The sequence below is a fragment of the Oncorhynchus nerka genome, linkage group LG7 (assembly GCF_034236695.1).
Source record: "Oncorhynchus nerka isolate Pitt River linkage group LG7, Oner_Uvic_2.0, whole genome shotgun sequence".
Lineage (NCBI taxonomy): Eukaryota > Metazoa > Chordata > Actinopteri > Salmoniformes > Salmonidae > Oncorhynchus > Oncorhynchus nerka.
In genome coordinates this window covers 53,512,871-53,529,461 of record NC_088402.1, presented here as the reverse complement: position 1 = coordinate 53,529,461, position 16,591 = coordinate 53,512,871, and the positions used below count along the sequence as shown (strand labels likewise).

At 41.4% G+C, this 16,591-nt stretch overlaps 1 protein-coding gene across 8 annotated transcripts; it reads left to right on the top strand.

The window, feature by feature from the left end:
• Positions 1-754: 754 nt before the first annotated feature.
• pcbp2 (poly(rC) binding protein 2) lies at positions 755-16,582 on the top strand. 8 transcript variants are annotated; one of them, XM_029664036.2, is made up of 13 exons: positions 755-907; positions 1,798-1,849; positions 1,985-2,102; positions 5,848-5,871; positions 5,967-5,999; positions 6,248-6,364; positions 6,608-6,739; positions 6,890-7,021; positions 7,218-7,292; positions 8,014-8,055; positions 14,680-14,907; positions 15,122-15,291; positions 15,429-16,582. In XM_029664036.2, the coding sequence occupies exons 3-13, from the start codon at positions 2,034-2,036 to the stop codon at positions 15,463-15,465; spliced, it is 1,059 nt and encodes a 352-aa protein (XP_029519896.1). In that variant the 5' UTR covers positions 755-907; positions 1,798-1,849; positions 1,985-2,033; the 3' UTR covers positions 15,466-16,582. The 8 variants fall into 8 exon arrangements, with proteins under 8 accessions (XP_029519896.1, XP_029519895.1, XP_029519894.1 ...); XM_029664035.2 differs by having other exon boundaries at positions 1,798-1,871; XM_029664038.2 differs by lacking the exon at positions 1,798-1,849 and having other exon boundaries at positions 759-907; positions 8,014-8,073; positions 14,680-14,752; positions 14,852-14,907.
• The last annotated feature ends 9 nt before the right edge of the window (positions 16,583-16,591 follow it).

The following is a 16,591-nucleotide window of genomic DNA, read 5'->3' as shown; positions in this document are numbered from 1 at the left end:
GAAAATAAGGTTGCATGATGATACATAAGGTTTGATTTTGTAAGTGCATTTATAAATGGTTAATAACTGGAGGTAAACATTGGATTACTATTTGGCAAACACTGACCAGCTATTGCAATATATAACTGTTTATTCCTGGTTTATAAGGCATTTACAATTGATCAATTAACCGTTAATAACGCAATTAGAACCTTTTATAAACCCTTTACAAATGGAACCTGATTGTAAAAGTGTTATCTGGAAGCCTTTGTGTATCTTTGTCCAACACCATTCTGAATAACAGCTTTTGCCCAGACATACTCTGCTATTTTTCCAGTAATGAGCTAACTGTGCATGGCCATCTGGTGAAATTACTCTCACATCAGTGGCTTTGCTACATAAGGCCACAAACCTATATTGTATTCCCTGCTCTCTTTTAACACAAATGTAAGACCCTTCTTTACTGTTAATTCACAACAAAAGAATAAGATACCAAAAAAATGCAAGAAAAGTAAAAATATATATTTCTTATCTCAATGCGTTTCTTGTTGTTCATATGGCCGTCATATAGTCACTCAGCACAGCCAAAATATATATTTTATATTTTCTAAAGTGGCTTGTAAAAATCGATCTATTTACCAGCACCAATGTGTGGGTGACTGTGCCCATTACTACAGTGTGTTTGCCAACTGAGAAATATTATGACGTGAGCCAAGGTTTTTAGTGGGCGGGGTTAAATCGTGGGGGAGGATCGGGTTAAAGGTGAAAGTTGAACGATTTTCATTTTGTTGTCTTTTGTGCTAAGCAGGAGAGTGGAGCCCGATCAAGCAGCAGCGTCTCTTCCCTCTTCCCCGAATCCTTTTAAAATTCCCTCCCGAACCTCTCCCCTTCTACCCTCCCCCTAAACACACCTCACGGGACTGTTCGGGTAAGGCTGCCCTAACTACTCAATTTTCTTTGGAGTGTGAAGGACAGAGTTAACTGCGCCTGAGTGATTCAGGACCTAGGCCGCAGCATTCAAAATAGCGGATTAATCGTCACATACTAGGCTAGCTTGCTAGCATTGCGCTCATTCTGATTTGATTAGCTACGTTAGCTGCTACTATCCGTTTCTATCTAGCCATTGAGCAGTTTGCACAATATTGATGAAGCTATCCACATTCTACCAAGACTGAGTAGGGACCGTCTTTCATTCATAGGTTCATCAACTTTAGGTTTTAAATCTTTAGGTAACTAGCCAATGTCACTAGGGTTACTAGCTAGAAATGCTGCTAGCAGGCAAGCTAACGTTAACTAACTAATTATCATACTAAGTTACATACAGGCAACTGGAACTAACTAACGTCATTTGGCTTTTTAAATACATTTTTTTCCGTTTTAACGAGCAATCTTGTTATCCAAAAGTAATGAACTTACCATTTTTAGCCATGCGTAATTAAGTAATTTAAGTACAGACTAGTACTAGCTAACTAGTAAGCAAACGTTGGCTTTGATAAATCAGTGTTATGTATTTTCATGGTGTAAATAAATGTAGCTAACTAGTAGCTACGTCTGGTTTCCTCGCTGCATAATCATTAGCTAAACTATATCTGAATCAATACACTGTAATATGAGCAGAGTTGGTGAACCTTGGGTGTAATGAATCAAGTTCAACAATGGGATTCACTTATTCGATTAACTTAGGATGCTTTTAAGGTAACAATGCCCTGGTCAGCACTCTCAGTAGCTAGTTTCACTGTTTTTAGCAGAACCAATATAAGTAAATTTGCTAAATCCTGTCAAATGTACTTATGATTGAAATGTGATTTTCTCACCTAGCTATTGTAAGATGAATGGACTAACTGCAAGTTGCTCTGGAATCTGTTAAATGGTAAATGACTAAATGTAAAAATGTAAGTCAGTAGTAGTGGTTGGTTTCTTGCTTGAATATATTTTTTTCATCAATTGTTTGCCATCTGTAACTTAACACTTCTGTTTTTTTTCTCTGCTCCCTCTTGTCTTGAAGACCAAATACAACTTCTTGGCAAATATAGACTTCAGACACTACAACAACTATGGACACCGGTGTGATTGAAGGAGGGCTCAATGTCACCCTAACCATTAGACTCCTTATGCACGGAAAGGTGAGTGTGCACAGGAGATGGACGATAAAAGATATGACCATTACACCGTGGTTGTTCCATTCACACACCTCATTCATTACTGTGTAGTCAGCATAAACATAGCATCGTCATGAACCAGGAAGCCTGGGGAAGTTCCATTGCAAAAATCGGCTAGACGGGCCAGAAGCCGGTGTAACAGACTCCTCGCAAAACGTCAAACTAATGAAATGTCATGCTTGAGTGGAGCTCCAAAGGTGCGCACCAGATCAGTAACGTAGGAGCAACAGTACATGAGGACTACAAATATAAACAAAACATTTCAGAACATTTGCAGCACGCTGGTTTTCACGGCATTTCTCACGATTCATGGCCCCATTCATTCTTTCCTTTACACGGATCAGTCGTCCTGGTCCCTTTGCAGAAAAACAGCCACAAAGCTGTCACCGGAGCACAGTCCACTTGAAATTTCAATAAATATAAATCGCAGACAGTCGGCCACACTTGATAGCTTGAAACGAGCACTAGCGTTGGTAACAACTACCCGGGCGGAAAACGGTGACGCACATAACACACATCACCCCTTCTACAGGCGTGTGGGAGGAGGGTTATTTTTATTTTTAACCTTTTATTTAACTACGCAAGTCGGTTAAGAACAAATTCTTATTTACAATGACGGCCAAACCCTAACCCGGGCGCCGCTGGGCCATTGTACGCCACCCTATGGGAGTCCCAATTATGGCCGGTTGTGATACAGCCTGCAATCGAACCAGGGTCTAGTGACGCATCTAGTACTGAGGTGCAGTGCCTTAGACCCGCTGTGCCACTCGGGAGCTTCTTGAAATGTAACGTCCAATCAAAATCTTCAAAAACATAAAATGTTTGCAATAAATCCTCTAGACCACATATGTCAGAGTCGAGGCCCGCGGGCCACATCCGGCCCGCAAGAAGGTTTTTTACGGCCCCTGGGATGATCTTGATTTATTATTAGAACCGGCCCGCAGCAAGCCGGCAGCCCGCAGATCTTTTACACGCACCAATACTACATTTCCCACAATGCAAAGGTGACGCACCGAGCAGTAGGCTGCTTCATTTCAATATTTATTGGCACAGCAGTCGTCAGCATCACAGTAAAATTAACTTTCAGATACCCATCAAAAATGGCAAAACGGAAGGTGGATACTGAGAACCGGGGGTTTCAAACAAGGTGGGAGTCGGAGTATATGTTCACGAAGGTAGCTGGAAAACCTGTGTGTCTTCTGTGTGGAGAAAGTGTGGCGGTACTGAAAGAGTATAATCTGAGACGACATTATGAAACGAAACACGCGGACAAAAACAAGAATATGGACATGGAACAAAGGCTACAAAAGGCAGAGGAATTAAAACGAGGCCTCAAATCTCGACAGGCTCTGTTCAAAAAAGCCAAATCACAAGGCCAGGCTGCTGTCAAGGCCAGTTTTATTTTGGCAGAAGAGATCGCTAAATCAGCCCGGCCATTTACGGAGGGGGATTTCATCAAAAACTGCATGATTAAAGTTTGTGACGAAGTTTGCCCAGAAAAAAGGCAACTCTTTTTAAATGTGAGTCTGAGCAGAAACACCATTGCCGAGAGAGTAGACCAGTTGTCCATCAATCTAAAAGAGCAGCTTGTGAAAAAGGGAAAAGATTTTATTGCATATTCCTTGGCTGTGGATGAGAGCACCGACATTTCTGACATTGCCCAGTTGTCAATTTTCATCCGCGGAGTGGACTCCAACCTAAGCGTGACAGAGGAGTTTTTGGCTTTACGTCCTATGCATGGCACAACTACGGGGCATGATTTGTATGAAGAGGTGTCAAGATGTGTAAATGAGATGGAGCTGCCTTGGGAAAAACTCGTGGGTTTGACAACCGACGGAGCACCTGCGATGTGTGGACACAGGAGCGGACTGGTGGCGAAGATACGGGAAAAGATGCAAGAGGAAAACGCGACAGGTGAGCTGACAGCTTATCATTGTATCATACACCAGGAAGCGTTGTGCGGTAAAGCCTTGAAAATGGAGCATGTAATGAGCATCATCACGCGCACAGTTAACTTTATCAGAGCCAAAGGTTTGAATCACCGCCAGTTCAAGGCATTTCTGACGGAGTTAGAAACGGAGCATGGTGATTTGCCTTATCACACAGAGGTGCGATGGCTAAGCCAGGGAAAGGTGCTTCAAAGATGTTTCGAGCTTCGTGAGGAGATTTGTCTGTTCTTGGACAGCAAAGGGAAAGACACAACACAACTCCGAGACGAAATGTTTCTGTGTGAAATGGCTTTTCTGTGTGACATTACGAGTCATCTGAATGCAATAAACTTGCAGCTGCAGGGTCGGGATCGTGTCATCTCTGATATGTACAGTACAGTGAAGGCATTTAAAACCAAACTGACTCTGTGGGAGACGCAGATGCGGAAAGAAAATTTGAGCCACTTTCCCAGCTGCCAGACCATGAAAGAGAAGCTCTCTACCAGTGCGTTCCCGAGCACACAGTTGGCTGATAAAATAGGTATGCTTGCCGCTGACTTTCGACGCCGATTTGCTGACTTTGAAGCACAAAAAAGCAGGTTGGAACTGCTCGGTAACCCATTTGCTGTTTGGAAAGCTCACCACCAAACCTCCAAATGGAGTTGATTGACCTCCAATGCAATGATGCACTGAGGGCAAAATATGCGGCAGTGGGTGCTGCGGAGTTCGCCCGTTTCCTCCCGGCACAATGCCCCAGCTGCGCATCCAGGCTGCTCAAACGTTGTCTATGTTTGGCAGCACATACCTGTGTGAACAACTGTTTTCTTTGATGAACCTGAACAAAACATCACACAGAAGTGACTTACTGCTGAACACCTCCACTCAATTCTGAGGATTTCTTCAGCTCAGAGCCTTACCCCGAACATTGATGAACTTGTGGAAAAGATGGGACACCACCAAGTATCACCCTCAACCTCAAACAAGTGAACATTACTGTGCAATCACATATTTAGAGTTTTTACTCAGTTCAAGTTTAAAAGTTAAAATTTAATATTTGTTTTCACTGCATGTTACTTCTCCTTAAACAAAGTGTTGTTTTTGATTAATAGATTTTTGCACTTTATTTTTTTGTATTTCAATCCAATTATATTTTAAAAATATTTCAGTTGAGTGGATGATAGAAAATTGCTATTATTGTTTTTTCTTTGAAGTAAATTTAGCCCACTTTTGCTAAAATAGAAAATATAGTCTACTGATGGTGCCTTGAATACCGGTTTCTTTCATTTAATGTTCATGTTATGGGGATATTTATATAAAGGAAATTTGTCTTTTGTGTCTGTTGAAAATTAAAGATTACTGACAGAGCCATAAGAAAATATTGCTTTATTTATCTGATCATATTGTAATATATTTGTTAGGTTTTCAGTAGGTTCAATTAGGTTCACTAGACTATATGCGTCATTTAAAAATTTTTCAATGAACATTCGAACAGTCCGGCCCTCGTCTTGTAGCTGATTTTTTTATTTGGCCCTCCGTCCATTTGACTTTGACGCCCCTGCTCTAGACCTCCAACGGCGGCATGACGACAACGTGTTTTTGGAGGTAATGCAATGCGAGACTAATATAAACCTTACACTGCACACTACATGGATAACTTGCATATAGTAGAAAATACTACTACATGGGGTTCTTGAGTAAAGCTTTTGTAAAGTATATATATATATAAATAAATAAAAGATGGATTACTGATTTTAATGTGTTATTGCTTTTCTTGTCTGCAGGAAGTTGGAAGCATTATTGGCAAGGTGAGTGTGTCTTCCTGATGTTTCTCACTGTGTTCTGCTTTGCACTTTTCATTCATGGCTGTGACTGTTGTTTAAACATTGTGCTTTCTGTGCAGAAAGGAGAGTCTGTGAAGAAGATGAGAGAGGAGGTGAGTTGTCCGTCATTGCATTGATTAACGTATTGAAGGAAGTTTGAGAGTAGTGGCCACTTCTAGACATTTTCTACCGATTCTGATGACTCATGCTTGAGGGTTGACAGATTGCAATGTTACAACCAAATTTTGGCCAGCGCTGAATGTGTAAATGCAATTAAATATATTGTCTTAATATTTTAGCATTGTAATGAGAAAACACATGAATAACATGTCACGTCCACGTGACTGTTTGCCTTGTACAGAGTGGCGCTCGTATCAACATCTCTGAGGGGAACTGCCCGGAGAGGATCATCACCCTGGCAGGCCCCACCACCGCCATCTTTAAAGCCTTTTCCATGATCATCGAGAAGCTAGAGGAGGTTTGACTCCTAACTACAGATTTCAAATAAGCCATAGAACATTTCAATCAGGCTGCAAACCTATTACTAAGAAATTTAAATGTTTTTCACGCACCCATGAACAATACACCATTTTAGAGTAAGATATGTAACAATTCAGATTTTGCATAGTAAAGATCATGAGAAAAAAATCTGTAAGTCCAAGCCTTTGGACCGAAGCCATCCTCAGCAGTGTATCTTGTTTTTCCGTTCGATTCCCTACAGGACATCAGCAGCTCGATGACTAACAGCACGGCCACCAGCCAACCGCCAGTCACCCTGCGCATCGTTGTGCCTGCCAGCCAGTGTGGCTCCCTCATCGGCAAGGGCGGCTGCAAGATCAAAGAGATCAGAGAGGTACGTACAGTACACCCACACAAATATGTTATTATGCTAATTAGAAAGGATCCCCCACGGTCTCTAGATGAACTGTGCCACCAGATATTCTAAAGAGAACTCTGAACACTTAATGTTGACCCTCCCTCCTTCCTGTCTCTCTCTCTCCAGTCGACAGGAGCTCAGGTACAGGTGGCAGGGGACATGCTGCCTAACTCCACAGAGCGTGCCATCACCATTGCAGGGACCCCCCAGTCCATCATCGAGTGTGTCAAGCAGATCTGTGTCGTCATGCTCGAGGTAGTAGTATGGGAACCATTGCGCACTACCCCCTTTTTGTCTCATCTTTTTTTCTATTTCATCTGAGATGTTGCTTAGGTTCCTGATTTTAAAAAATATATATATATATCATTGTCCTACATTTTGAAGTGTCTTCAAAATAACTACCGCTTATGTACATTTTCCAGTTCCTAATGGTTGATTTTGTTTTTCTCCTCAGTCTCCGCCTAAGGGTGTAACCATCCCTTACAGGCCCAAACCCTCAGGCTCTCCTGTCATATTTGCGGGAGGTCAGGTAAATAAACCAACCTTATTCATCTGTAATTAATCAACTAATTAGTCTGTAATTAATGTCAGTTTTCCCTTTTTTAAATGATAGCATTGTCAGTTGTTTAAGGGAAGTTGAATAACACTATTTTTAAGTCTGTTTCTACATTTCAGTCGTGTGTTATTCTGCACTGTGCAGACGTTAGCACCATTGCCAAATGGCCTCCAGAGTTTCTATGTTAAGGGAGAGAAATCCCCTCCAGTAGTTGTAGAGTAGCTGAGCTGTCAGATGGGTTGAGTACTAGCTGGAGGGTGCATATTTTTTTATTTAACCTTTTATTTAACGAGGCAAGTCAGTTATTTAACTAGGCAGGTCAGTAACCTTTCAGTTTCCGGCCCAACGCTCTAACCACTAGGCTATATGCGTCACCCATATGTCCATATCCTTGTTGTGTATGGTGTTGTCTGAATTACCCCATAGCGTTCTCATTCCAGACATCCAAGGACTTGGCTGCGTTTAGACAGTAGCCCAATTCTGATCTTTTTTCCCCCACTAATTCGTTTTTACACCAATCACATCTTTGTCAGAGCCGATCTGATTGGTCAAAAGACCAATTAGTGCCCAAAAGATCAGAATTGGGCTGCCTGTCTAAACGCAGCCATGGGTCTCCAGGATACTAACAGTCTGTGAGTGTGCTTTTCGTGCCCATTTCCCACGCACCCTCCTAAGTGCTTTTCTCTCATTGCAGGCATACGCTGTCCAAGGACAGCACGCCATTCCACAGCCTGACGTAAGTGAAGGTCATTCTGTAAGTGAGCCCATATATCTACATCAACCCTCCTGGGTAGTCATGGCACCCACCCTCTCTTACATGCTGTACCTTCTCTAGTTCCATTTTTAAGTTTCAATCAGTAAATGCACTGCAGTGATGCATCGCTAAGGCCTTCTGGTACTTTTAAATGTTTAGTTTGTTGCCATGTGTATCGTTTAATTTCTTTTGCAGCCTTGATTATGTTTGGGAGAAATTCTGAAATTAGGCTTTGTCAAATTTGTTTGTGGTGCTAGCCTTAACTGTCAAATCAATCTATTGTTTTGTGTTGAGGTGCACAATTATTATTTTTTGACTGCACATTTTTGACTGTTGCTGTGAAGTAGGGCTGCACACTATTTCAGACTTTGTATCGGTTGATAATTGCCTAAAGAAATATATCAGTATCGGATGATTTCATAGCCAGTATTTTGTCCATATATTTCAGTGTAAAGTCTGAGCCGCTAATAATTTATCGGTGTTGGACAGAATTTATATGTGCATCCCTAATGGTATGGCTATATATATATATTTTTTTTTTACCTTTATTTAACTAGGCAAGTCAGTTAAGAACAAATTCTTATTTTCAATGACGGCCTAGGAACAGTGGGTTAACTGCCTGTTCAGGGGCAGAACGACAGATTTGTACCTTGTCAGCTCAGGGATTTGAACTTGCAACCTTCCGGTTACTAGCCCAACACTCTAACCACTAGGCTACTCTGCCGCCCCAGTTGAAGTTTACATACACCGTAGCCAAATACATTTAAACGCCGTTTTTCACAATTCCTGACATTTAATCCTAGTAAAAAATTCTGTTTAGGTCAGTTAGGATCACCACTTTATTTTAAGAATGTGAAATGTCAGAATAATAGTAGAGTGATTTTATTTCAGCTTTTATTTATTTCATCACATTCCCAGTGGGTCAGAAGTTTACATACACTCAATTAGTATTTGGTAGCAATGTCTCAGGTAGCCTTCCACAAGCTTCCCACAATAAGTTGGGTGAATTTTGGCCCATTCCTCCTGACAGAGCTGGTGTAACTGGGTCAGGTTTGTAGGCCTCCTTGCTCCCACACACTTTTTCAGTTCTGCCCACAAGTGTTCTATAGGATTGAGGTCAGGGCTTTGTGATGGCCACTCCAATACCTTGACTTTGTCGTCCTTAAGCTATTTTGCCACAACTTTGGAAGTATGCTTGGGTTCATTGTCCATTTGGAAGACCCATTTGCGACCAAGCTTTAACTTCCTGACTGATGTCTTGAGATGTTGCTTCAATATATCCACATCATTTTCCTTTCCTCATGATGCCATCTATTTTGTGAAGTGCATCAGTCCCTCCTGCAGCAAAGCACCCCCACAACATGATGCTGCCACCCGGCTTCACGGTTTGGATGGTGTTCTTCGGCTTGCAAGCCTCCCCTTTTTCCTCCAAACATAACGATGGTCATTACGACCAAACAGTTCTATTTTTGTTTCATCAGACCAGAGGACATTCCTACAAAAAGTACGATCTTTGTCCCCATGTGCAGTTGCAAACCGTAGTCTGGCCTTTTATGGCGGTTTTGGAGCAGTGGCTTCTTCCTTGCTGAGCGGGATTTCAGGTTATGCCGATATAGGACTCGTTTTACTGTGGATATAGATACTTTTGTACCTGTTTCCTCCAGCGTCTTCACAAGGCCCTTTGCTGTTGTTCTGGGATCTCCAGGAGACAGAACGCGTCTCCTTCCTGAGCGGTATGCCAGCTGCGTGGTCCCATGATGTTTATACCTGCGTACTATTGTTTGTACAGATGAATGTGGTACCCTCAGGTGTTTGGAAATTGCTCACAAGAATGATCCAGACTTGTGGAGGTCTACAATTTCTTTTTTCTGAGGTCTCGGCTTTTGATTTCAAATTTGTTTTTTTTTCATGATGTCAAGCAAAGAGGCACTGAGTTTAAAGGTAGGCCTTGAAATACATCCACAGGTGCACCTCTAATTGACTCAAATTATGTCAATTAGCCTGCCAGAAGCTTCTAAAGCCATGACGTAATTTGCTGGAATTTTCCAAGCTGTTTAAAGGCACGGTCAACTTAGTGTACGTAAACTTCTGACCCACTGGAATTGTGATACAGTGAAATAATCTGTCTGTAAACAATTGTTGGAAAAATTACTTGTCGTGCACAAAGTAGATGTCCTAACCGACTTGCCAAAACTATAGTTTGTTTACAAGTGCCTTTTGAATGGGGTATGGTAGTAGGTGCCAGGTGCACCAGTTTGTCAAGAAGTACAACGCTGTTTTTCACGCTCAACAGTTTCCCGTTTTGCATCAAGAATGGTCAATCACCCAAAGGACACCCAGCCATTGGGAAGCATTGGAGTCATGGGCCAGCATCCTTGTGAAACGCTTTCGACACCTTGTAGAGCCATGTCCCGACGGATTGTGGCTGTTCTGAGGACAATATTAGGATTGTGTTCCTAAAGTTTGGTATAGTGTTTGTATGTACCAGTCAGAATTTTGGACACCTACTCATTCAAAGGTTTTTCTTTATTTGAATTATTTTCTACATTGTAGAATAATAGTGTAGACCTCAACTATGAAGTAACACATGGAATCATGTGGTAACCGAAAAGGTGTTAAACCAATCAGTTTTATATTTGACATTCTTCAAAGTAGCCTTTGCCTTGATGACAGCTTTGCACACTCGTGGCATTTGCTCAACCAGCTTCATGAGGTAATCACATGGAATACATTTCAATGACCAGGTGTGCCTTGTTATAAGTTAATTTGTGGAATTCCTTTCTTTCCTTAATGCGTTTGAGCCAATCAGTTTTGTTGTGACAAGGTAGGGGTGGTATACAGAAGATAGACCTACTTGGTAAAAGACCAAGTCCATATTATGGCAAGAAGAGCTCAAATAAGCAAAGAGAAACGACAGTCCATCATTACTTTAAGACATGAAGGTCAGTCAATGCGGAAAATTTCAAGAACTTTTAAAGTTTCTTCAAGTGCAGTTACAAAAACAATTGCAGCCCAAATAAACGCTTCACAGAGTTCAAGTAACAGACACATCTCATCATCAACTGTTCAGAGGAGACTGTGTGAATCAGGCCTTTATGGTCTAATTACTGCAAAGAAACCACTACTAAAGGATACCAATAATAAGAATAGACTTGCTTGGGCCAAGAAACAAGCGCAATGGACATTAGATCTGTGAAAATCTGTCCTTTTGGTCTAATGAGTCCAAATTTGAGTTTAAAAAAGTATTATTATTTACCTGCCCTGTCTTTGTGAAATGCAGAGTAGGTACTCTCTGCATGGAGGTGTGGGTGTGCTTTACTAGTGACACTTTCTGTGATTTTATTTAGAATTCAAGGCACACTTAACCAGCATGGCTACCACAGCATTCTGCAGCGCTTTGCCATCCAATCTGGTTTGCGCTTGGGACTATCATTTGTTTTTCAACAGGACAGTGACCCAACACACCCCCAGCCTGTGTAAGGACTATTTGACCAAGAAGTGATTTAGTGCTGCATCAGATGACCTGGCCTCCACAATCAGCTGACCTCAACCCAATTTGAGATGGTTTGGGATGAGTTGAACTGCAGAGTGAAGGAAAAGCAGCCAACTAGTGCTCCGCACATTCCTCATGAAGCTGGTTGAGAGAATTGCCAAGACTGTGCAAAATTGTCATCGAGGCAAAGGGTGGCTACTTTGAAGAATCTCAAATATAAAATATATTTTGATTTGTTTAACACTTTTTCATTACATGATTCCATGTGTTATTTCGTAGTTTTGATATCTTCACTATTATTCTCAATGTAGAAAATTGTAAAAAAATATAAAAAAAATAAAGGAAAACCCTTGAATGAGTAGGTGGTTCCAAACTTTTGACGTGTGTGTTTTAAGCAATAAGGCCAGAGGGGGTGTTGTATGTGGCCAATATGCCACAACTAAGGGCTGTTCTTAGGTGCAAGGCGGAGTGCCTGGAAATAGCCATTAGCTGTGGTATATTGGCCATATACCACAAACCACCGAGGGGGCTTATTGCTATTATAAACTGGTTACCGACGTAATTTAAAGCAGTAAAAATAAATGTTTTGTCATAGCCATGGTATATCAGACGTATCCCATGGGTGTCAGCCGATCAGCATTCTGGGCTCGAACCACCCAGTTTATAAATATTTATATATCACAGACACAAATATATGGACACCACTTCAAATAAGTGGATTCTGCTAGTTCAGCCATACCCGTTGCTGACAGGTGTATAAAATCGAGCATACAGCCATTCAATCACCATAGACCAACATTGGCAGTAGTATGGCCTTACTGAAGAACTCAGTGACTTTCAACCCTGGCACCGTCATCAGATGCCACCTGTTAAGCTCTCCACCATTGGACTCTGAAGCAGTCGAAACACATTTTCTTGAGTGAGGAATCACGCTTCATGATCAGACGAATCTGGGTTTGGCGGATACCAGGAGAACGCTAGCTGCCCCTATGCATAGTGCCAACTGTAAAGTTTGGTGGAGGATGAATAATGGTCTGGGGCTGTTTTTCATGGTTTGTGCTAGGCCCCTTAGTTCCAGTGAAGGGACATTTTAACACATTTGAGTGAGGTTTTGTTCTCGCCTGAATAGCCTCGTTTCATTGCCAAAAATAAAATTAAACCATCCAGTGTTCAGCGAAATAACAACCCAATGTCAAATACAGGTAGCCTAGTCAAATATTTAACATCCAATGACATTAACCGTTACTCTCTCGTGGGAAACCTTCACTCTTGCGCAGACATTTAGAAACGAAACATGACAATTTGAGAAATAAACCACAGGGTTTTTTTGATCAAGAATAAAGATGACTTTCGAGTAGTAAGACTTAGATAGCAATAGATACCATTAATAAGAATGGGCTAGAAGCATCTTATATGGTCAGCTACCGAGTGGCTAGGACAGGCAAGCCCATACGATTGTGGAAGACTTGATTCTTCCTGCTGCTGCTGATACAGCTGGGGGAAAGGCCAAAACTATACAGACAATGCCTTCATCAAACAACACTGTTTCACGACGCATCAGTGACATGGCAGGAGACGTTTTGAAACAATTTCTGCTTCGCATACAAGCCAGTGAATTATATGCGTTACAGCTGGATGAGTCAACAGACACTGGCACTGCTCCTGGTATATGTCTGTTACGTTTATGGGGGGTCAATTAAGGAAGACATCCTCTTCTGGAAACCAGGACAACGTGAGAGGATATTTTTAAAGTGCTGGACAGCTTTGTGACAGCAAATGGACTTTTGTGGTGAAGATGTGTTGGTATCTGTACCTATGGCGCAAAAGCCATGACGGGGAGACATAGTGGAGTGGTAACACGTGTGCAAGCAGTTGCTCCCGACGCCACTTAGATACTCTGCAGCATCCACCGAGAGGCTCTTGCTGCCAAGGGAATGCCTGACCGATTATGCAATGATATGGGCAGCGACCATGTAACGCTTTTATAACGTACAGAAGTGCGCTGGTTATCAAGGGTTATCAAGTATTGACACTTTAAAAAACAAATTGAGACAAGCTTAGTTTTACTGACAATTTTCACTTGTCTGACCACTTGCATGATGACTTGTTTCTCACACGACTGGCCTATCTGTTTTTTTTTTTCTTGAGACTGAATGATCTGAATCTAGGATTACAGGGACTCTCAACTATATGCAATGTGCGGGACACAATTGAGGCTATGATTAAGAAGTTGGAGCTCTTCCCTGTCTGCATTAACAAGGACAACACACCGGTCTTTCCATCATTTGTATTTTTTGTTGTTGTGTGCAAATGAACTCAAGCTTACGGACAATGTCAAATGTGATATAGCGACGCACCGGAGTGAGCTGGGTGCGCATGTACCTATGTGAGAGTGGATTCTCGGCCCTCACTAGCATGAAAACTAAATACAGGCACAGACTTTGTGGGAAATTATTTAAGACAGACTCTCCAATACAACCCAACATTGCAGTTATGTGCATCCTTTCAAGCACACCCATCTCATTAACCAATGAGTTATTCACAATTTTTGATGAACAAATCAGGTTTTATATGTAAGATGGCTAAATAAAGAGCAAAATGATTTATTATTTGTGCCCTGGTCTTATGGAGCTCTTTGTCACAACTTGGATTGTGGAAAGTGAAAAACTCACACCCATTCTTATGTTTAATAAGTGTATCGTTATGTGTGTGGGGGGGAGGCTTACAATGATGGCAAAAAAACATTTGAGAGTGCGCCGACCCTGGTGCTAGAGGGGGTACGCAGCTGGAGGTTGAATGTTTTGAAAGGGGTACTGGCCTATAAAAAGTTAGGGAACCACTTATCTAGTAGAAAGCCTTCTCAGAAGAGTGGAGGCTGTTATAGCAGCAAAGGGGTGACCAACTCTATATTAATGCCCATGATTTTTGAATGAGGTGTTTGACGAGCAGGTGTCCACATACTTTTGGTCATGTAGTGTATACGTGTGTTAATGCAGAACATAACCCTGTGTATCTCCTGGCTTTATAGTTCCTGTCTTTCTCCTTTCATCAACCCTTCTCTCTCTCTTCCTCTCCATCTCTCCCTCTCCATGTATCCACCTCTCTCTCCACAGCTTACTAAACTCCACCAGCTGGCCATGCAGCAGAGCCCTTTCCCCATCGCTCCCAACAACCAGGGTTTCCAGGGTAGGTCAACAGAGGAGGAAAAGAGACCGGAAGCATTTTTATTGCATTCTCTGCAACATTTTGTCTTTGTCGGCACTGACTTGTGTTTTCTCTCTTTAGCTGGGATGGATGCTTCTGCACAAACTGGTTCCCATGAGCTGACCATTCCAAATGATGTAAGTGTCCCCGTCCACTCTGGAATTCTCTTCCCTACTTGTTCTCGATACTTCAGCCCAAGATTGATGTAAATCTTTCAGGAATTTCTTTAGTGTTAGTTGTAGCATACTTGTCTTATCTGGGTTTTTAGTTTAAAAACCATTTCACTCCTGAGAAGAGTGGTTGAAATGTCTTGTATTCTGAAACTTTCTCTCTTGCCTTCCTTGGCCTAAGTTGATTGGCTGCATCATTGGCCGTCAGGGGGCTAAGATCAATGAGATCCGCCAGATGTCCGGGGCTCAGATCAAGATTGCCAACCCAGTGGAGGGCTCTTCTGACAGGCAGGTGACCATCACCGGCTCCCCTGCCAGCATCAGCCTGGCTGAGTACCTGATCAACGCCAGGTGAGGGACAACACGCTGGAACTACTGATATGCCAAGTCATGGTTCAGAATAAGAGGACCAATATGACTAGGAAATAAAAGCAGCTTGCATTTAAGGCTAGTTTTTGAATCTCCTCTTGTTTTTTATGTTTCTGTAGGCTGTCATCTGAAGCTACTGGACTGGCAGCCAACTGACATGGAGAATCTTCATCAGCACCTGACGTAACCCCCCCTACTTTTTACCGAGAGGTCCCTCAATAAAGTTAATGCAAAAACCAATCCTTTGGTTAAACACCTACCTACTCAGCTGTAATTACATCAAGGTATTTTATTTATTTATTATGTTAAATTCCCTTTGCATATAGTTTTTTAAATATATTTTTTTGGTGTATTTATGTTTTGACCTTGGTAGCCGGGGAAGAAACATTTTGGAAAAATCTGAAAAGGAATGTTTTTTTTTTTATGTCAGATTTTTCTTAGAAAATGTATTTTTTTTTAATGAAGAAAAAAAAGACCCAATAATAACAAGCTGTTGTGGACTGTTCCTTCCCTGTATTTGATGATTTGTATTTATTGTTTATTTAACACACCAGTCCTCCTGTTAGAATTCACTGATATTTACCATTCTTTAAAGCTGAACTTCCTAAATGAGGCATTGTGGGTAATGGGTATACGTGGGGTGTAAATGATGTACTCTTAAGATGTAACGAAAGACAAGATCAGGAACTAATTGAAACGTCTCTGAAGAGGGACTATGAGGAGTGTTTTTAACTGAATTCTGTCACCTCTTTTATTTGCTGTATAATTATTTTGTCATTCCTGTTTTCATCCGTTTAAATGTTTTCCTTATTCAGGACATTTGAGTGTTGTTATTGTGTACTGGATTCTGATAGGGTGGGTGGGGCATGGTAACCCGGAGACAACGGGCCAGAGGGATGAATTTCTTTTCTCTGAAATTATTGAGATAGAAGATAAACATTGATAACGTTGGAATATTTGAATAGAGAAAATATTTTTTTTAACTGCAGGGGTGGGAGGGTGCTGCAAGGGGTAAAACAAAACAATTATTGCGTGTCTTTATAGGATAAGACTTGAGGTATTCATTTAAAATAACTTGAAGGAAGATTCTAAAATTAACACTAGTTTCCTGCTATCTCCTTTGCCTGGATCAGATTTTATTTTTTATTATTCTTTGCAGGATGAAGAAACTCACGTTTTTGTGCACGTTTTCAAACTATTGTAGATTCGGGTGCAAACTGAATTGTTGAAGAACTTCAATACATAAATAAAAAGATGTGAAATGCTAAAACTACCCCTGGAT